This window comes from Cavia porcellus, unplaced genomic scaffold, assembly GCF_034190915.1.
Source record: "Cavia porcellus strain 051 isolate PalLab524CR breed Dunkin Hartley unplaced genomic scaffold, mCavPor4.1 scaffold_21, whole genome shotgun sequence".
Lineage (NCBI taxonomy): Eukaryota > Metazoa > Chordata > Mammalia > Rodentia > Caviidae > Cavia > Cavia porcellus.
In genome coordinates, this window is record NW_026947504.1 from 45,288,253 (window position 1) to 45,305,866 (window position 17,614).

Genomic DNA, 17,614 nt, shown 5'->3' on the forward strand with positions numbered 1-17,614 from the left:
AACCACTTGTTCTACAGTTGACACAATGAAATCTGAGCACGCACAGGCAAAACACAATTTTGTCCTAATACATATCTCCTCTGATGTTTCGTGGTTGAACTCACCCGCATAATTTTATTCTGTTCCGCTGGTTCTAATGATTATCTGTGAGGAATAGGAAGGAGGGAGGTAACATTGTTCAATAGGCAGCCCTTCCTTACCACACTTCACAGCTCTCTCCCTCTCTCAGATACCTAGCTTGTGTGGTGATGCAGTTTGTCAAGACTGGAAAAAGGTTTAGAGAGAACACTGTTTGGATGCAGGTGATCACACCTCCATAGTAATTATAATAGCCTTTGAAGAGACAGCAGATGTCCTGGTTGGCCAGAGTAAATGTTCTCAGGGCTTCTCTGCCTTCACCTTTGCCCCCTCCTTAGATGTGAGAAATGTAAGGAATGCATTGACCTGCAGTCCAGGTCTGCTTTGACTGCAGTTATTAAGATAACACCTTCGTCTGTACACATACACTCACGTGCTCCAAGTGGAACAGAAGGGAGGGAGGGAGGTAAGCCACATTAGAGGCAAATTTATCACCTACTGAACCAAAACAAAATTTCCAGGGGTCTTGTATTATTCAAAAGTTCAGGGTGATTGTATGCTTTTATCAGATTCACTACATGAAGAGACAAAGCAAATTGCCAGTTTTAGTAAAGTTTGGCTGGCAGAAAAATAAAAAATTCAGATCTAACTTGAGTAGTATGCAGAAGTTTCTTTTCCTTTCAGCTTCTCCAGTGGCTTTGTGAATTCTTTCACAAATTCTTTCAGAATTTTGGCTCATTTTGTGTATTTGCGAATTTAATCAGCTTCTCTGAAACATGGCGTGATCTCTTTGATGACCTTGTATTCTGAGATCAGTGATATAAATTGCACATCCTTTTAGATTCAGTCCTTTTGAATCTTGTAAAATGAGAGACAAAACGGTCAGAATGTCTCACATCAAATGGCTAGTTGCCTCATGTACCACTCAATTTAATTTACTCTTGTTAATGATTGATTATTAAATAAATTCACAACAAAGAAAGTATAGGGTATTTACAATTTCCTCTGAGCTTACTGTAATTAGAATTAAGTTTTTTTAAAAAAAATAAGCTTACAAATCATCTCTAAGTTTTTATTAGCCACCTAACTAGCATACTTCAGACTTCTGGAAGCTATAACACAAAGTAAACTCTTGATTACAGGGAGAATCAGATGAAAATTAATAAGTCAATTCAAATTCATCACCAAGACTAGAGAAAAGTACTAAGTTCCAAAATACGTACCCTTTCTTGACATATGTCACAGTATTTTCATGCTTGAGGACAAGTCTAACTTCTCAATGAAATTTCCAATGGTATAGAAGATCTTCAAGTCTACAGGTAACCAGCAATCAGGCCCTGATTTCTGTGAAGTCTTCAGGACTGGTAGTCACAAACACTCAGTTTAATTTTGCCAATAGGTTCTAACGCTATTGATTAGTATGGATCTAAATACACCAGATTAAGCCCAAATCTAATGAACAAAAAGACAGCGTAATGCACATAGCAGCCTCTGTGTTATTGAATGAAAACTTGAACGATGATAAAATGAGCACCTAAGCCAAACTTAAACAATTGACAGGCTTAAACAATCAAATTGTTTCATTTGATTCTATTTGTCCATCTAAGTTTATAATTCCACATATGAGAAACAAACCAATTCTTATTCCTCAAGGTAGGAATTTTTTTTTTGTTTCTGAATAGTGATATTTTGACCTGAAAATTACATAAATGTACAGATTAAAGAGATGCTAGCCTACTGAAAGGAAGAACTATGCTGACATGATATGGAGCTGACTGTGAAATCGCGATGATAGCATTTGATGCGAAAAAGTAAAGTGGTTCTGTCCATTCTCACAGAACCCACCTTCTACTTTGGGGACGTGCAGTACTCGGTGGATGAGAGCGCTGGCCACGTGGAGGTGCGGGTGTGGAGAGTGGGCACCGACCTCTCCAGGCCGTCCAGTGTCACGGTGAGATCTCGGAAAACGGACCCTCCCTCTGCTGATGGTGAGCAGTTCCGGACCTCAGCCCTGTGATCGTTCCAGCTACTGTGATGCCACATGCTTCACAGCCCAAGTAATCAGGGCGGGAAAATGAACTCACACTCAGCCCTCTTCAAGTGTGCTGGATGGATTTTTTCCCCTGAAATTATTACCATGTGATAGATGATAAATCTAAGATTTCTTTACCACTGTAGGAAAAGACATTTAAGGGCTGTGCATTAGAGGCTAATTTTTAAGGTAAAACTTATACAGTCTAAAGTCTAATTCTAAGTTTGTGTGAATTAGTTCTCCGCCCAGGAAATCTACATGATCCAGTAATAAGACTTTTTGAAGAATATTCATGATGACTACCTCACAAAGACCAAATGATAAAGTGTCTTGCAAATATGCATCATTGCTTGACTCCCTCCTCCCTTTTTCAATATTCTATGGACGTTTCCTCACACTATATATATATATATATATATATATATATATATATAACTTATTCTGGAATCTATAACTTCAAAAAGTTTGATTATAAAGTTTAAAACAAGCATAAAATTCAAATTTTTCTTTATTTTTTTTCAACTGTCCAACAGCAAAAAGCCGTCTGTCTCATATATGCGTATTTTGTGTGATGTGGGTCAACACACCTACGCTGTGCATTCATCACACAAGCAAGCAAGGCTCACTCAGTTTTAAAAATTACCTTTAGATTGTAACTCTTTAATGCAATAGAACTAGCCACGCTTTGCATATAGTAAGTGCCCAATAAACTTTTTTTTTCCCAAATTAGAAATTTTTAAGAGAAAAATTCAAATCAGAGAAGGGGAATGAGAGAGAGAAATGGAAACAAGTAAAGCACAGAATGAACTACAGATATAGATATTTTTACACGTGAATTAAAGACACTCAAACCCTTATGTATCCCGCCAAAGTTGATGTGAAATGTGAGTCCAGAGGAGCAAAAGGCAGAAAACAAAGAAGGAAGCAATAAGACTGAACCACCGTGCTCTCCTGCCAGTCTTTTTGTATCTAATGATAAATGATTGTGAGACACTTTTGCTCTAACTGCTTGAAGAACGGTAGTAACAGTGTAGATGGATAGGACAATATATATAGTGTAGATAGATAGGACAGTATATATAAACTAGCTAATATAAATATATATGTGTGTATATTCTATTGCCTGAAAAATATTAAATTAAAGATCAGCTCTGCCTTTTGAGTATTGACGTGTGTTCTCGGTGCTCATCCCTGGGAGGAGTACAGCTAGGTTGTGTGGGGCAGAAATTAAAGTACCTGAAATTTGTTACTTTAAATAACAGGCAATCATACGTCTAAATTAGACATTCTATAGTAGCTCCAAAAATAAGAACTATAGATATTTACCATGAACAAAATTGGAAATATATGTATTTCATATATCACTTATAACTAGCTCTGATTGACATTAGTAGGTTCTAATAAAGCTGGAGGAACTTCAGCGCAAAAAGCAAAAATGACTAAGCCTACATTCAATTATTAGACAACGTTCAGAACCTGACCTTTGACCCACTACCTCCATAATTACGTAAATACTAATCTTTTGCCTTTTGTTAAGGTACTTTTCTATAGTATTATACTGCTTGTTTTTAAAAAATAAGTTATAAATGCATATATTCCTTGTTTAATGACCTACTTGTTTAATAACTCTTTGGAGTTACGACCAAGGCATGCTGTTAGGGTTCACAACCCGCTGCTCAGACTTACAATTTGCATTTGGACCTCTGATGCAGCACTGTAAGCAATGCAGCCTAATGGTGGCTTCCCGTTACAGTAAATACTACTGTAATTTTTGCCGATTCTATTGTACAGTACAGTACTATAGCTTTCTGTCCTGTTATACATTCCAGTACTGCATGTCAGAGCTATGCAAGGGAAACCAAGTCATCAAGTTGGAGTTTTGTTTCTCTGTTCTGCGTATTATAATGTCCATACTATATATAATTCCTCATTTAGCGATAATTCCACTTAACGACCTACTGGCAGGAACAGAACTTGATTACAAAAGGAGGAATGTTTGTAAATCTACGTAATCTGTTCCTAGTAGTAATTTTAAGAATTTATTTCTCACTGGAGAATCCTTTTGTTACTGTCATAGCTGGAACAGATTATGTGGGAATCAGTCGTAATTTAGATTTTGCACCCGGAGTCAACATGCAGACTGTCCATGTTACCATCCTGGATGACCTTGGACAACCAATGCTGGAAGGAATTGAGAAATTTGAGCTGGTGCTTCGGATGCCTATGAATGCTGCCCTCGGGGAGCCCAGCAAAGCCACAGTGTCCATAAACGACTCTGTCTCTGATTGTGAGTATTCATTAATTTTACATTGGTAAGTAAAGTGTAAACTAGAGTTCATATAAATAACAAGGAGAATGGCAAAGCATGGACAGGGATGGTGTACTATCTTCACGTGCCAGTTTTGCCACTGAAAATACAGATGGATGGCTTAAACCACGGGGATTTGTCTCACAGCTTTCAGCTGGAAGTCAGAATGAAAACTCTAACCGAATTGGTTCTTTCTAAGGATGGTCAGAAGGTTGCTCCTGGCCTCCCTCTCTGGCCAGCAAATGACGATCTTTTCCCTTTATCTCTTTGTATCATTTTTGTTCTGTATCCCGTTTTCCCTTTTACATGAGAATGCCACTCATACTGAACTAGGATGTACCATTTGTGTAGGAATGCCTCAACTGTTTTTCTTTACGGCACAGAGGCATTGCATTGTGTATAAATGTGTTTACCACATTTTGTTTATCCATTCATCTATTGGTGGGCATATAAAAGGTTTCCAACAGGTAGCTAGTATAAATTGTGCTGCTATAAACGTGTGTGCATGTATCCTTGCAATACGATGTCTTTAACTCCTTTGAGAAGAAGATTCAAGAGGTGGGATCACGTCTCAAATGGAATTTCTATTTTTAGTTTTTTTACGGAATCTCCACACTGGTTTCCATGGTGGTAATGCCAGTATATTCCCACAAACAATGTGGAAGAATTTCTTTTTCAACATAGCCTTGCCAACATTTGTTATTGTTAGATTTTTTTGATGATACCCCATTCTTCCTGTAGTAAGGTGGTAAATCAGTGTAATTTTCTTTTTTTTTTTTTTTTTTTTTTTTTTTTGTTGGTTTGTTTGTTGGTTTTTTGGTACTAGAAATCAAACTCACCATCTTGCTCTTGCCAGGCAGACTCTGTGCTGCTGAGCTATATGCCTGGCCCGCAGTGTAATTTTAATTTGCATTTCTTTAATGATCAATGTTGTTGAACATTTTTTCATGTATTTATTGGCCATTTTTACTTCTGAGAAGTATCTGTTTATCTCAGTTGGTCATATTTTGATTGGGTCTTTTGTTTGGAGGAGTCTATATGCCAAAGGTTAGCCCTCTTTCTGAATAGTTGGCAATTCTTTTCTATCCTGAAGATTAGCTCTTCACTCTGTTGCTTGTTTATGTTGCTGTGCAAAAAAAGCCATTTGTGGATTTTCAGTATTGTTTCTTTTGCTGTTCTATTCAGAAAGTCTTTCCTTATACCTATGTCTTAAAGAGTTGTATCTATTTTTTCTTCCAGCAGATTAAGTGCTTCTGTTTTAATATTTAGATTTTTTATTCATTTTAATTTTAGTTTAGTATGTGATAAAATATATGAGTCTACACTCCATTTTCTGCATGTGGATATCTATTTTTCCTAGCACCATTTATTAAGTTTATCTTTCCTCTTTGTTGTTAGCCTTTGTGTCAAAGATCAGTGCCATTCGTGCCTGGGATTGCTTCTTCTATTATGTTTCATTGATCCACAAGCCTGTTTTCGTGCCAATGCCATTCTGTTTTAGTCTCCATATCTTTATAGTATACCTTCAAATCTGGGATTGGGATGTCACTTGCTTTGATTTTGCTATTTCCAGTCTCCTCTTGTTCCATGTACATTTTAGGTTGTTTTGCCTGGATCTGTGAGAAATGCTGGGATTTGATTGGGACTGCATTACATCCATATAACAGTTTTGGGAGTATAGCCATTTTGACTGTATTGGTTAGACCAATCCAGGAGCTGGGGCTATCTTTCCATTTTCTCAATTTGCCTTTTTCAAATCGATAAAATTTTCATTATGGAGATCTTCCACTTCCTGTTAGGTTCATTCCTAAGGATTTTTCATGCTACTGGGAAGAGTATTGTTTTTCTAATTTCTCTTTTAATGAGTCATTATTAGTATTTAGTAATGCTATTTGTTTTTGTGTGTTTGTTTTGTATGCTGCTACATGGCTAAATTAAGTCTTTTGGTGAAGCTTTTTGAGACTTGTAAGTAATGTATCATGTCATATGCAAGTAATACTGTGACTTCATCCTTTCCTATCTTTATTCCTTTTCTTTCTTCTCTTGCATGACTGCTCTGGCTAATGTTTTGGGAATTATGTTGGCTAGAAGTGGTGATAATGGACCTCCTTATCTTGCTCTTGATTTGTGAAGGAAGACTTTCATTATTTCACCATTTAATATTGTCTGTGGGTCAGTCATCAATGGCCTTTATCAGATGGAGATAAAGTCCTTCTAAACCATTTTCTTCAGGGTTTTTTTCCTAAGGGAATTCTGAATACTCTTCAGCATGATAATTCTGACATTGCTTTAGGAATCTAGCTTGTGTTAATGAGAACTATAATTAACTGATCCAGCTTAAATGTTACCTAAATAATTTTACACCCAGGCACTTTTCCCAACATGATCTGCAGTTTTTAACTATGGCTATAATTATATGCACCATATTTAATGTTCTTCATATCAAGAAATTCTGAAAAATTCATGCCTAAGCAACTTATGTAGATAGAAAAACCTTAAGATTTTTTATTTTACTATTTTTTAGCATTTTCTTGCATATCCTTAGTCCACAAAATAAGCAAAGCAAAATGTAAACAACAAAGAAATAAAAATCTTAAAGTTAAGTGGTTTACTCAAGTTTACAACATTTGCCAATGACTGACAAGACATTTAGTTTTTGCTTCTGTTCTTCTGTTTTCTTTACCAAAGACACTTTCTGAAATCCCATTTTCCTTAAGGAAATATCTGTTCACTCTGATCTAAGAGTTTGTTTGGTTTGACAGTGCCTAAGATGCAATTCAAAGAACGAGTGTACACTGGTAGTGAAAGTGATGGGCAGATAGCTGCGGTGATCCACCGGAGTGGGGACGTCCAGTTCAGGTCCTCAGTGAGATGCTACACACGGCAGGCATCCGCGCAGGTGATAATGGACTTTGAAGAACGTCCGAACACTGACGTCTCAACCATCACGTTCCTCCCTGGTAAGTCTTGAGCTCGAAATTTGTTTATAGAATTTGAGGAAGCCAGGTGTTTGTTTAAAAATATGTATTAGGGGAATAAAAGTGCCTTTATGTCAACAAGTTTATGAGATAGTTCAATGTGCAAAAGAATAAGGTGCAGTAGGCACAACAGTATGAATGAATGTCATGTTGGTTTCCATAGTAACTTACTGTCTCCCAGTGATGGGCTACATTGTTTATTTAGAACTTACTCGGTGGGCAAAAGCATATGAAATATATAGATTTCAAAATGCTGGAAAGTAAATGTTGAAAGCTAATGAAATAAAATACGTGCCATACTTTTAATATGTGTCTAGTACCTTAAGCTATTCAATAACTTTAATTCAATTATTATAGTTCTAGAAACATATTCTTTTTAAATTTTTATTGGTATGTATGTAGTACAATGTGATTGCATTCCATGGGGTGTTGGTACATACACATGACATTTGTGATTTCCTTTCCTGAACCCCTCCCTTCCTCTCCTGAGGTTTTTCCTTACCCTCTGCACATCCTGTTCCATTGATCCACAAGTCCAGGTTTTTTTTTTCCTGTACTCTACTACCTTTTACCACAGTAGCTGTGTAGTATAACTTGAAGCCCAGAATTTTGGTGCCTCCTATCTTTCCTGTTCCCCAGACTTACTTTTACTGTTCTAAGTCTTTGCTGAGTCTGTATAAATTTTAGGATTCTTTTCTATAATTCTATAAAAAATGCTATTGCTATTTTGATAGGGATTACATTACATCTGTGTAATACTTTTGTAAGTAGAGCCATTTTGACTATATGGGTTCTGACTACCCAGGAAAATGGACTATCTCCATTTTCTGATGTCTTCTTTATTCTCCATTTTCAAAGTATGGTAGTTATCATTGCAGAGGTCTTTTATTTCCTGGATTAGGTTGATTTCTACTATTTCGTTATACTTGATGCTATTGTGAAAAGCATAGTTTCCCTAATTTCTTTCTCAGTGAGTTTATTATTGGTATACAGGGATACCATCGATTTTTGAGAGTTGAATTTGTATCTCGCTATGCTACTGAGCTTGGCTATTAATGCTAGGAATCTTTTGGTGGAGTTTTTGTCATCCTCTATGTAGAAGATCATATCATCTGCAAATAATGATGAGTTAACTTCTTCCTTCCCTATAAATATCCCTTTTATTTTTTTCCTCGGATGATTGGTCTGACTAAAATTCAAGAATTACATTGAAAACAAGTGGGGATAGCAGACATCTTTGTCTTGTTCCTAATTTAGAAAAAAAGCTTCCAACTTTTCTCCATGATGATTTTGGCTGTGGCTTTGCTACATTGGTCATTGATGTTTTGGGTCATTTTGTTAAGTTCATTTAATTTTTTATTGGTGTCTTCTGAAAGGTCCTGAATCATTTTTGTTATTACTTGTTCAGATACATCTTCCGTCATCCCACTGAGTACCTCATTGATCTGTTTTAAATGTCATGCAACTCAGACTGAGCCTGGCCTTTTGCTCTGAGAGCTGTGTCCATGTCTTTCACTTCACACCCATCACAGAGTCTTTTCCCACTCTGCTGTCTGATGGGGAGCTATCTCCAATGGATGTTCTTCAGCCTGTTACTTTGGAAACATAACTCTGGTGGCCACTGAGTAACCATTTTGGATTTCTTCTCCAGGGTTACTCTGGGGACCAGGTTCAAACAGTCAGCCCTTCCTCAGAGTGGCATCCCAGCAAGCACGCTCTCCAGGTGAATGGCAGACTCTGTGTTACAATCACTCACTAGCTGTTGCCTGTAGATCACCAGCTGTTCCCTTACAGACCACACCAACCTGGTCCATTGCACTGCAGCATTACACCGTGAGAAGTTTCTTTCGGAGCAAATGCTTATGGTCCCTTCCTTCTCCATGTTGTGATGTGTTTATTCTGTACCTCTTTATACCTCGCCATGTGTGATCCCTCATGTCTTCGAGGGAACAAAGTAGTATCTCTTTTGTTTCTTCTCCAAGTTATTGTTTTCCACAGTCTGGATACCAAATCTCAGACAGGCTGAGTTGTTGTCACTTACCATTGTGCAGTTTTTTTTCCCCCTTGGAATATATTCTTTTAAGGCCTAAGTGTACAGAAAGATTTCTTTATATGAATATATATCACAAAGTTATTTGCAGTAATAGAAGATTAAAAATGAATGGTCAACCATTAAAGTATGATTTATTTGATCACCCATCTCATAGTACACCTTATGGATCTCAAAAAACTTTTTAAATATCGAGGTAAGAGAAAGTTCAAAATATAATACTGGTCCCCCTTGTCAGAGGCAGGGACAAAATTGTTTTTGGTTCAGTGATTTGTTCAATAAACCAACAGTTGTTGCTGTCAGTCAGATTATAATTAAACAGTCAAAGTAACGATGACCAACTAATACAAATCTACCAGATTTCCTTCCCGATCATAATGCTAGGAATTCATAAAAAAGTGGCCATTTTCTCCTGCTTTCTGTGATGAATAATAGAACTTCAAAACAGAAATTACAGAAGTTCTCTGTGCATACGAGGGCCTATTCTTGCATGTGTTTACACATTTATTTAATTATTCAGTAAATATTTATCAGAGACTTATTACAGTGTACTTTGCACTGATACAGCAAGAGAAAAGCGACATCCGTGCTCTTGTGACGCCTTTGTGCTAGCTGCTGCTGCATCCTTCTTAGCCCAGGGGATGTGACTGACCTGCTGACATTATGATTTGCTCCAGGTGAGACTGAAAAGCCCTGTGTCCTTGAGCTGATGGATGACACGCTCTATGAGGAGGTAGAGGAGCTCCGCCTGGTACTTGGCACTCCACAAAGCAACTCCCGCTTCGGGGCTGCAATTGGTGAACAAAACGAAACTCTGATAAGGATCCAAGATGATGCTGACAGTAAGAGGCGACTGCTTATGCTCAGCTGTGAATTGGGAACTGGAATTTATGCTTGTTAAGGTTTTAGGCGACTCAGAAAATAATGACCGCTTTCTGGTTAGGATTTCAGAGCAATTGAGAAGAAGACTACTAAGATACGGGGAAACAAATCAAACTATTAAAATTGATAATGTTGGGAGCTGAGAATGTAGGCCCTGTATTTTCTAGCCAGCAACACAAATTTTTTTTTAAAATATCTGGGCAATATACGTCAGTTTCTCCTTCTTCATTCACCACTAACACTAAGGAAACAGAGAGTGTATCCTGCTACATGAAAGGAAGCATTAGAAATGGGAGAAGCACTGTTTACCTTACTAACATGTAACTTGCGTTTTCCACAATTTCAGAGACTGTAATCAAATTTGGAGAAACCAAATTTAGTGTCACAGAACCCAAAGAGCCTGGAGAGACAGTGTTGGTAAAAATTCCAGTGATTCGCCAAGGAGACACTTCTCAAGTTTCCATCGTGAGAGTCCACACAAAAGATGGCTCAGCCACCTCTGGGGAGGACTATCACCCAGTGTCAGAAGGTAAGGGGGGGCCCCAGGGCTGTCATCGGATGAGCCACACCACTGTGTACTGATGCTGTACCTTTAAGAAAAAGAAACTTCCAACTGAAATATAAATAGGCGTGCATTCTTAACCCTTCTCCTTTACAAACATAAAGAACGATTAATTTCTAGGACTTTCCTTTTTGACTCATAGGGCTTCCCTTTTAACTCTTATGTGTTAGGGCTTAGCGAATTTTTAGATAAATATGCTAAAAGATTATTTTGAGTGTACTTTAAACTTTTGGCTGGTTTTAGCATCAGCTCTTGATTGGACATCACACAATAATTTCCCTGTAAGTTTGTGTCACACCGAAAATGTGTGTGATAACTGTGATAATAATTTATTTCACTTTGGAGAACTCTTGTAACCTAAACCTTCTATTTGCTTGCTTGCCTGTTTGCTTTTAAACTGGGAAAGCTTTTATTTTGTGAACAGGAGGGAGTAAAAAGTAATATAACTGTCAGATCTTTAATGTTTCTTGTTAACAGTGATAAAGGATGCTGTGGGATTTAGAAAAAAAACAGTTGACCTATGTAGTTCTATTTTAAATTTATAAATGAGATCTAGCTTGGAGGCAATTAATGTTTCATCTCACAACCTCAAATACTGGGCGTCTCTGCTGACTTTTTTTATTAGAACACATTTGCAGCACATGATTGCGTTCATCATTATTTCCCTTTCCTAATCTCCCTCTCACCTCCCTCTTAAAGCTATAAAATTTCGTGGCAATTAAGGACAGTAAACACGTGGGAAAGTGAGCCTTAGAGGCATGTAACTGTAATCAGTGCACACTGAAGAATGAGGCAGGAGAACTGCAAGTTAGACCTCATCCTAGATAACTTAGATCCCAGCCTGAGCAACTTAGAAACCCTCTTAATGATGGTTTTCGTCCCTCTTCTGCACATTTTGGGATCATTTCATTATCTATGTTTATGAATAATTAACACAAATAAATTCTCTTTTCTCTCTCTTTTTCTCCCTCTCATCCCTTTTTCTCTGAATTATTTGTGGACTTATAAAACATAAACTTGTATTAAAAATTAAGTTTATGAAATTATTTAGACTTCTACTGGTTATTAGTTCTTGACAACCATAGTACTGCAGGCATTCGTCTTGATGTTCTAACCCATCCACAACATTTAAAAAGTGACTTGTAGATATTACTCAATCATCAATGAAGTTAGGTAACAGAAAAAATAACGTCTTCTACAAAGAAAAGTATATGGTATACCTGTGTCACATAGATGGTAAACCTGTGATACTCTCCAGCATCAATTTTACCCTGAGATTATTCTGAGGAAATAAATCATTGTAAACCAAAGAAGAAAAAGCAAAAGGGATTAGCTACTAAAATAAAAGTCTAAAATCAGTCCTTCCTAAAATGAACAGATTTTATTTGAGGGAAAGCCCTTCTAAATAATTGGTTATATGAACTTTAGCAAAAATTTGTTTTTTTAGAAATAAAACTATTATTTTTGCTAAAACATAAACAAAATCGCTTTTATGCAGTGAACTGACAGAGAAACAGTGAAATACTGCTTCCAGGCATGGTGGCAGATGCCCGTAATCCCAGTTACGGAAGAGGCTGAGGCTGGGAATTGGAAGTTTGAAGCCAGCCTGAACCATTTAGAGAGCAAATGTCAAATGAAAAAATAAACAAAATTAAATGTATAGTGCAGTGGTGGAGTGCCCCGGAGTTCAATCTCCAGCGCTGGAGGTAAAGAAAAGTTAAATTACACCAAACCACTGTGTCTTTTATCCCATTGGTGTCAGCATTATGTTTACAATAAAAACCCATGGAGTTTTATTTTGGTAAAAGCTCTGTAGTTTTTCCTTAAATAGCTTAACTGAAATCATCCCTTGACAAATAAACAATAAAAATTAAAGACAAAAGTTGGAAAAAATCGTGGGGAAAAGTAAAGTCACAGATTAAGGAAAAAATTGATTTAAAAACTTGATTATCATCTACCAAGTATACAATCAGAAACAAATCATTGAAATGCTAAAATTATTTTTGACTTCTTAAATAGCTGTTTTGCATACGTTGGAATAATAAAAGCTTGAATGCTTACAAAATCAAGCAATGAAAATGAGGAAAAAGAGGGAAATGCAAAGGAAAAAATAGAGTGATTGGAATGTTATTGACACAGAAAATTTTCCTTTGTTGAGAAAAGCCTGGACTACCATAGCTATTATCATGCAAGAAAGCACAAAAATACCCATTTTCCTATGAAATCCCCAGATTTTTAACTGGTTTTTAAATTTCACACCATATAGAACTAACTAAATTATCTGTAACATCATATTGCATATCTCAAACGTAGTAAAAAAGTAGGATTATAAAGCATAAGCGTGAAACATAATTTTAAATTATTAAATGCTTAAAATCATTGTAAATAAAATTATAAAACATAATTTTAAAAAGAAAAATTAAAAACAAGTTAGTAGGTGAGAAAGAATTAGCTAGTGTCACCCCTGGATCAAGAAGGGCTGACAAGCACAGAGAACTCGCTGTGGCTCAGAGTGAAAAATGCTTCATCCGGACAGAACTAATTTTAAAGATATCTGGCTTACTAGTTCAATTTTAAAGAAATGTAGTTGATAATTTAAAAATTGAAGTAGAAAAAGATACACTAGGAATGCTAGACTCAGAGAATTTGTAACTGATTGAACCAGTTTTCAGAAGACATTCATTATCGCCTCTACATGGAATGATTATGACTTTTATTTTTTCTGTTATTTTTCTGATCCTGATTTTCAAAAGGTAGAGTAAAATCAACAAGGTGGTTTATTCAAGTTTAGTAGTACGAGCAGCTGTTTATTCATGATTTCAATAAAATCCAGTGATTTTTGACATCTTGAAATTTTTAAATGCTAAGAAGAAATTTCTGATAAATGCATTTAATTTTATGACAGTGAAGCAGTTCTTTTAGGGAACAGGAACAGAGTGAAAAGAGAAGCTACTGGTAGTTATCTTAGTATTTCTAAGTTTCCAAAAACAACTGGAAAAAATGATTTTGAAATATAATTTGATATTGCATCTAAAAATTCAGCAGTTTTATATCCAACTTGTCTACACATATTCATAAATATCACTCACAACTGTATTTTCAGTCCCATTCATATGACATGGGATTAGAAATTCTGGGGAACAAGAGCTGAGGACCATCGACCTCTAACTCAGGAATTTTTTTAAACCGTGAATCAATGAATTAATTTAGTGACTTATGATTAGAATTTTCCTTTGGATAGAACAGGAAACAAAAGGAGGGAGGAAAGATTACAGAGCAGCATAGATCAGAAGAATTAGTGACATTTGCTAAACTTTTGCTCCCCTTTCGCACACACATGCACATACACACAAATGTACTGAGCAACAATGTAAAATAGCTTTCTCACTGTAGACCTCGGTCAGAAAGATCTTTCCTACGTATCTAATATCTGCATGCAAAAGATTTAAATTGGTGCTTTTTGCATTTGTAGAAATTGAGTTTAAGGAAGGAGAAACCCAGCACATAGTTGAAATCGAAGTAATCTTCGATGGGATAAGAGAGATGCGAGAGGCCTTCACTGTTCACCTAAAACCTGATGAAAACATGATAGCAGAGACACAGGTAAGTGCTGAAGTTTACAGATTAGTGCCAGTGTTTTATCACAGCAAATGCATGGAAGAAACCGCCGTGAGATTTTGTACCAACTTTATATAAAAGGGTGCTCAAAAATCCCTGGTCGGGGCCGGGGATTTAGCTCAGTGGCATAAGTGCCTGCCTGGCAAGTGCCAGGTCGTGAGTTCACCACGGAAATAAATTCTGCTCTGATTAGATTATGACCAGGACATTCTTCTCTTTCTTTGACCAGCTGTGCTTGTAGCCACTCAGAGCCTTTCGCCACTGAGCCCACATCAGCCCATCTCCGCAGAGGGAAGACATTAATTCAGCCCTACAACTCACTGAAACCCACTTTCTCACCCAGAAAATAGTTTACAGGCTTTCAACATCCCCACCTATTTCTCCTACTTTGATGAATCTGTGTTGCCCAAAGGCTTAACTCCAAAATACAGTAGTCCTAAAACTTTGGGGTTTTTTTGTTCAATTACATGTATTATATCAGCAACCAGTTTTTTCTCAAGATGGACATAATTTTCACAGAATTTTTGCTTTTACACAAAAAAGACTTAAGGTTTTTATTTATTATTTTTATTATTACTTAAGAAAAAATATTCCCCCATTTTGACCTCGTCTTAATAATTTTTACTTCACACCACCAACACAGATTTATCTACTGTCATCGTAATCAGAGAAAAAAAACACAGAACCCAAGTACCTTGTGGGCCACTGGTCCCCCTTTGATTTAGCTACCGTAGGCTCAAGTGCCTTCCTCTGGAACAATGAGAAATGAGCAAGATGTCAGCATCACCTGTCAGTCTGCAGTGACAGGTGTGACAGTTTTTATCACAAAGATTCCACAGGGAACCATAAATTCTGTCCTATACCAAAGAAACACCGGAAGTCTAACATTTAACTAATCAGTCATCTTTTTCTTTTAGGTGACCAAAGCCATTGTGTATATAGAAGAGACGAGCAGCATGGCAGATGTCACCTTTCCTTCTGTTCCTCAAATCATGTCCTTGCTACTATATGATGACACTTCCAGAGCTAAGGAGGGAGCCAGACCTGTGTCTGGCTATCCTGTCATCTGCATCACAGTGAGTAGCAAATTAAAAAGACTGAGAGAAATTATAAGGCGATGAGTTAAAGTAATTGTGAGCTTTAATCATGAAGAAATACTGTCATAAAGAAATAAATGCTACAAGATTTAAGGTTTAAACTTTAAAAAAGAAAAGACAACATTGACTAAATGGACATCCACATTTCTCCTTCACCTAACAAAGATCTGTTAACTAATGTGTTATTGAACATGATCTAAGACACTCTTGCTACAAGAAATAAGCATGAACTAAATAAGGCTTTCCAAAAATTTAAAAATAAGAAACAGAAAAACACAGGAGTTTGTAGCTGAAAAAAAAGTAAGATGTGATCATTATTATAAGAATGTTATAAATTAAGAACAAGAGCTGAGACACTATGTCTGAGAGGATGCTTAGAAAGATCAGGTAGAATCTTGATAGTTTAGCAATAAGGTAAAGGAAGATCATTCCACAGACAAGTTATCACAGCAAGAAGTTAAAGAGAGGAGAGCAGAAGAAATAATATGTTATCATTTCTTTTAGACTTGCCCTCTCTTACTCTGAAGTGTAACGTCTATGACTTACACTGATTTTCATATCACAATAGCCCTAGTATAACAACTTACCAATAGATAATAAGCAATAAATAAATTAGCCAGGCATAAACAACAAATTGATGCCAAATCATGTAAATCTCTGAACACTGTATTAAGGTTCCTGAGCTTCATTTTTTGGCTGAACACTTTTGTTGGAAACCAGCAACCACCTCTCACATAGAAGAATGGCATGATCAGAGATTATGTCAAAGGGTCAGAGGTACAATCATGTTTCACTTGGCTGGGAAAAAAAGGACATGAATCAGCCAGGAAGATGGTGGTGGGAATGGATAGGAAAAAACTAATGAAATATTGAAAAACAAAAAAGAAGCAAGGTGAGTCAAGTCCACTTACCCACCGTGGAAAGATGAAAGAAACCAGCTACTGATGGCTAATTAGTGCTCCTGCTGGCCCTGGCAATATGACCAGTCCCAAGGGGGAGGTGGACTGTAACACCCATGTGAGGGATGGAGAAAGGGAGAAGAGGAGACTGGGGGAAAGAAAAACAGGGATAATTCAGCGACTCTGAGGGTTCAAGACACAATACTGTGGTTATTGATATTGTGTATATCGAGGGAGAGGTGGGAATATCCAATAAGCTGTTTGAAAGTCAAGCTTAGAGTTCATAAAAGTTCTCATCAATGATATTTGAAATTTGGAAATTTCATAAAAATACCAAGACAGAGAGAACTGAAAAGGAAACCATGTCCACATTGTTTTGCAGCATCCCTAATATAGGTATTGGTTTCTCACAGGCATGCAACCCCAAGTATTCAGACTACGACAAAACAGGCTCCATTTGCGCAAGTGAGAATATCAATGACACTCTGACCCACTACCGGTGGCTAATCAGTGCTCCCGCAGGCCCTGATGGAGTCACCAGCCCCATGAGAGAGGTGGACTTCGACACGTTTTTTACCTCATCCAAGATGATCACCTTAGACTCCATCTACTTCCAGCCTGGCTCCCGGGTACAGTGCGCGGCCCGAGCTGTAAACACCAATGGCAATGAAGGCCTGGAGCTGATGAGCCCGATCATCACCATCGGCAGGGAGGAAGGTAAAGGCACTGGGCAAGGCTCGCCAGGATACGGAGAACTATGACAAATGTCTAACTTCACGTTATTACTTCAAAATCCCATGTGCCCATAGTGTCCTGAAAATTAAAATTCTACTTTTACAGAATATTCATTCGAAAACAGTTACTCATTCTGCATTTTGTTAGCACCTACTAAGCACCAGGCTTAGCACTTTGTACTAGCAACATGAAAAGTAAGGCCAGAACCCCATCCCTGAGGAATCCTCAGGAAAGTTAATGACAGATACGTACTTAAGCATGGATAAGACACTGAAAGATGACAGGGGCAACAATTAGTTCTGCCCTGGGTGTGTCAGGAGAGCTTAACACAGAGATGGTGCACAGATTGAATCTGGACATCATGAACAGGGACTC

General features: G+C 37.1%; 1 protein-coding gene across 1 annotated transcript in view; it reads left to right on the plus strand.

Annotated features, from left to right (window-relative positions):
* Frem2 (FRAS1 related extracellular matrix 2) overlaps nt 1–17,614 on the plus strand; it is a 159,866-nt gene that overhangs the window by 116,576 nt on the left and 25,676 nt on the right. The window contains exons 7-14 of the mRNA XM_063232659.1: nt 1,917–2,066; nt 4,188–4,397; nt 7,181–7,378; nt 10,124–10,288; nt 10,675–10,857; nt 14,363–14,493; nt 15,426–15,584; nt 16,918–17,221. Of these exons, the coding sequence (XP_063088729.1) occupies nt 1,917–2,066; nt 4,188–4,397; nt 7,181–7,378; nt 10,124–10,288; nt 10,675–10,857; nt 14,363–14,493; nt 15,426–15,584; nt 16,918–17,221 (1,500 nt within the window). The remainder of the gene's footprint in view (nt 1–1,916; nt 2,067–4,187; nt 4,398–7,180; nt 7,379–10,123; nt 10,289–10,674; nt 10,858–14,362; nt 14,494–15,425; nt 15,585–16,917; nt 17,222–17,614) is intronic.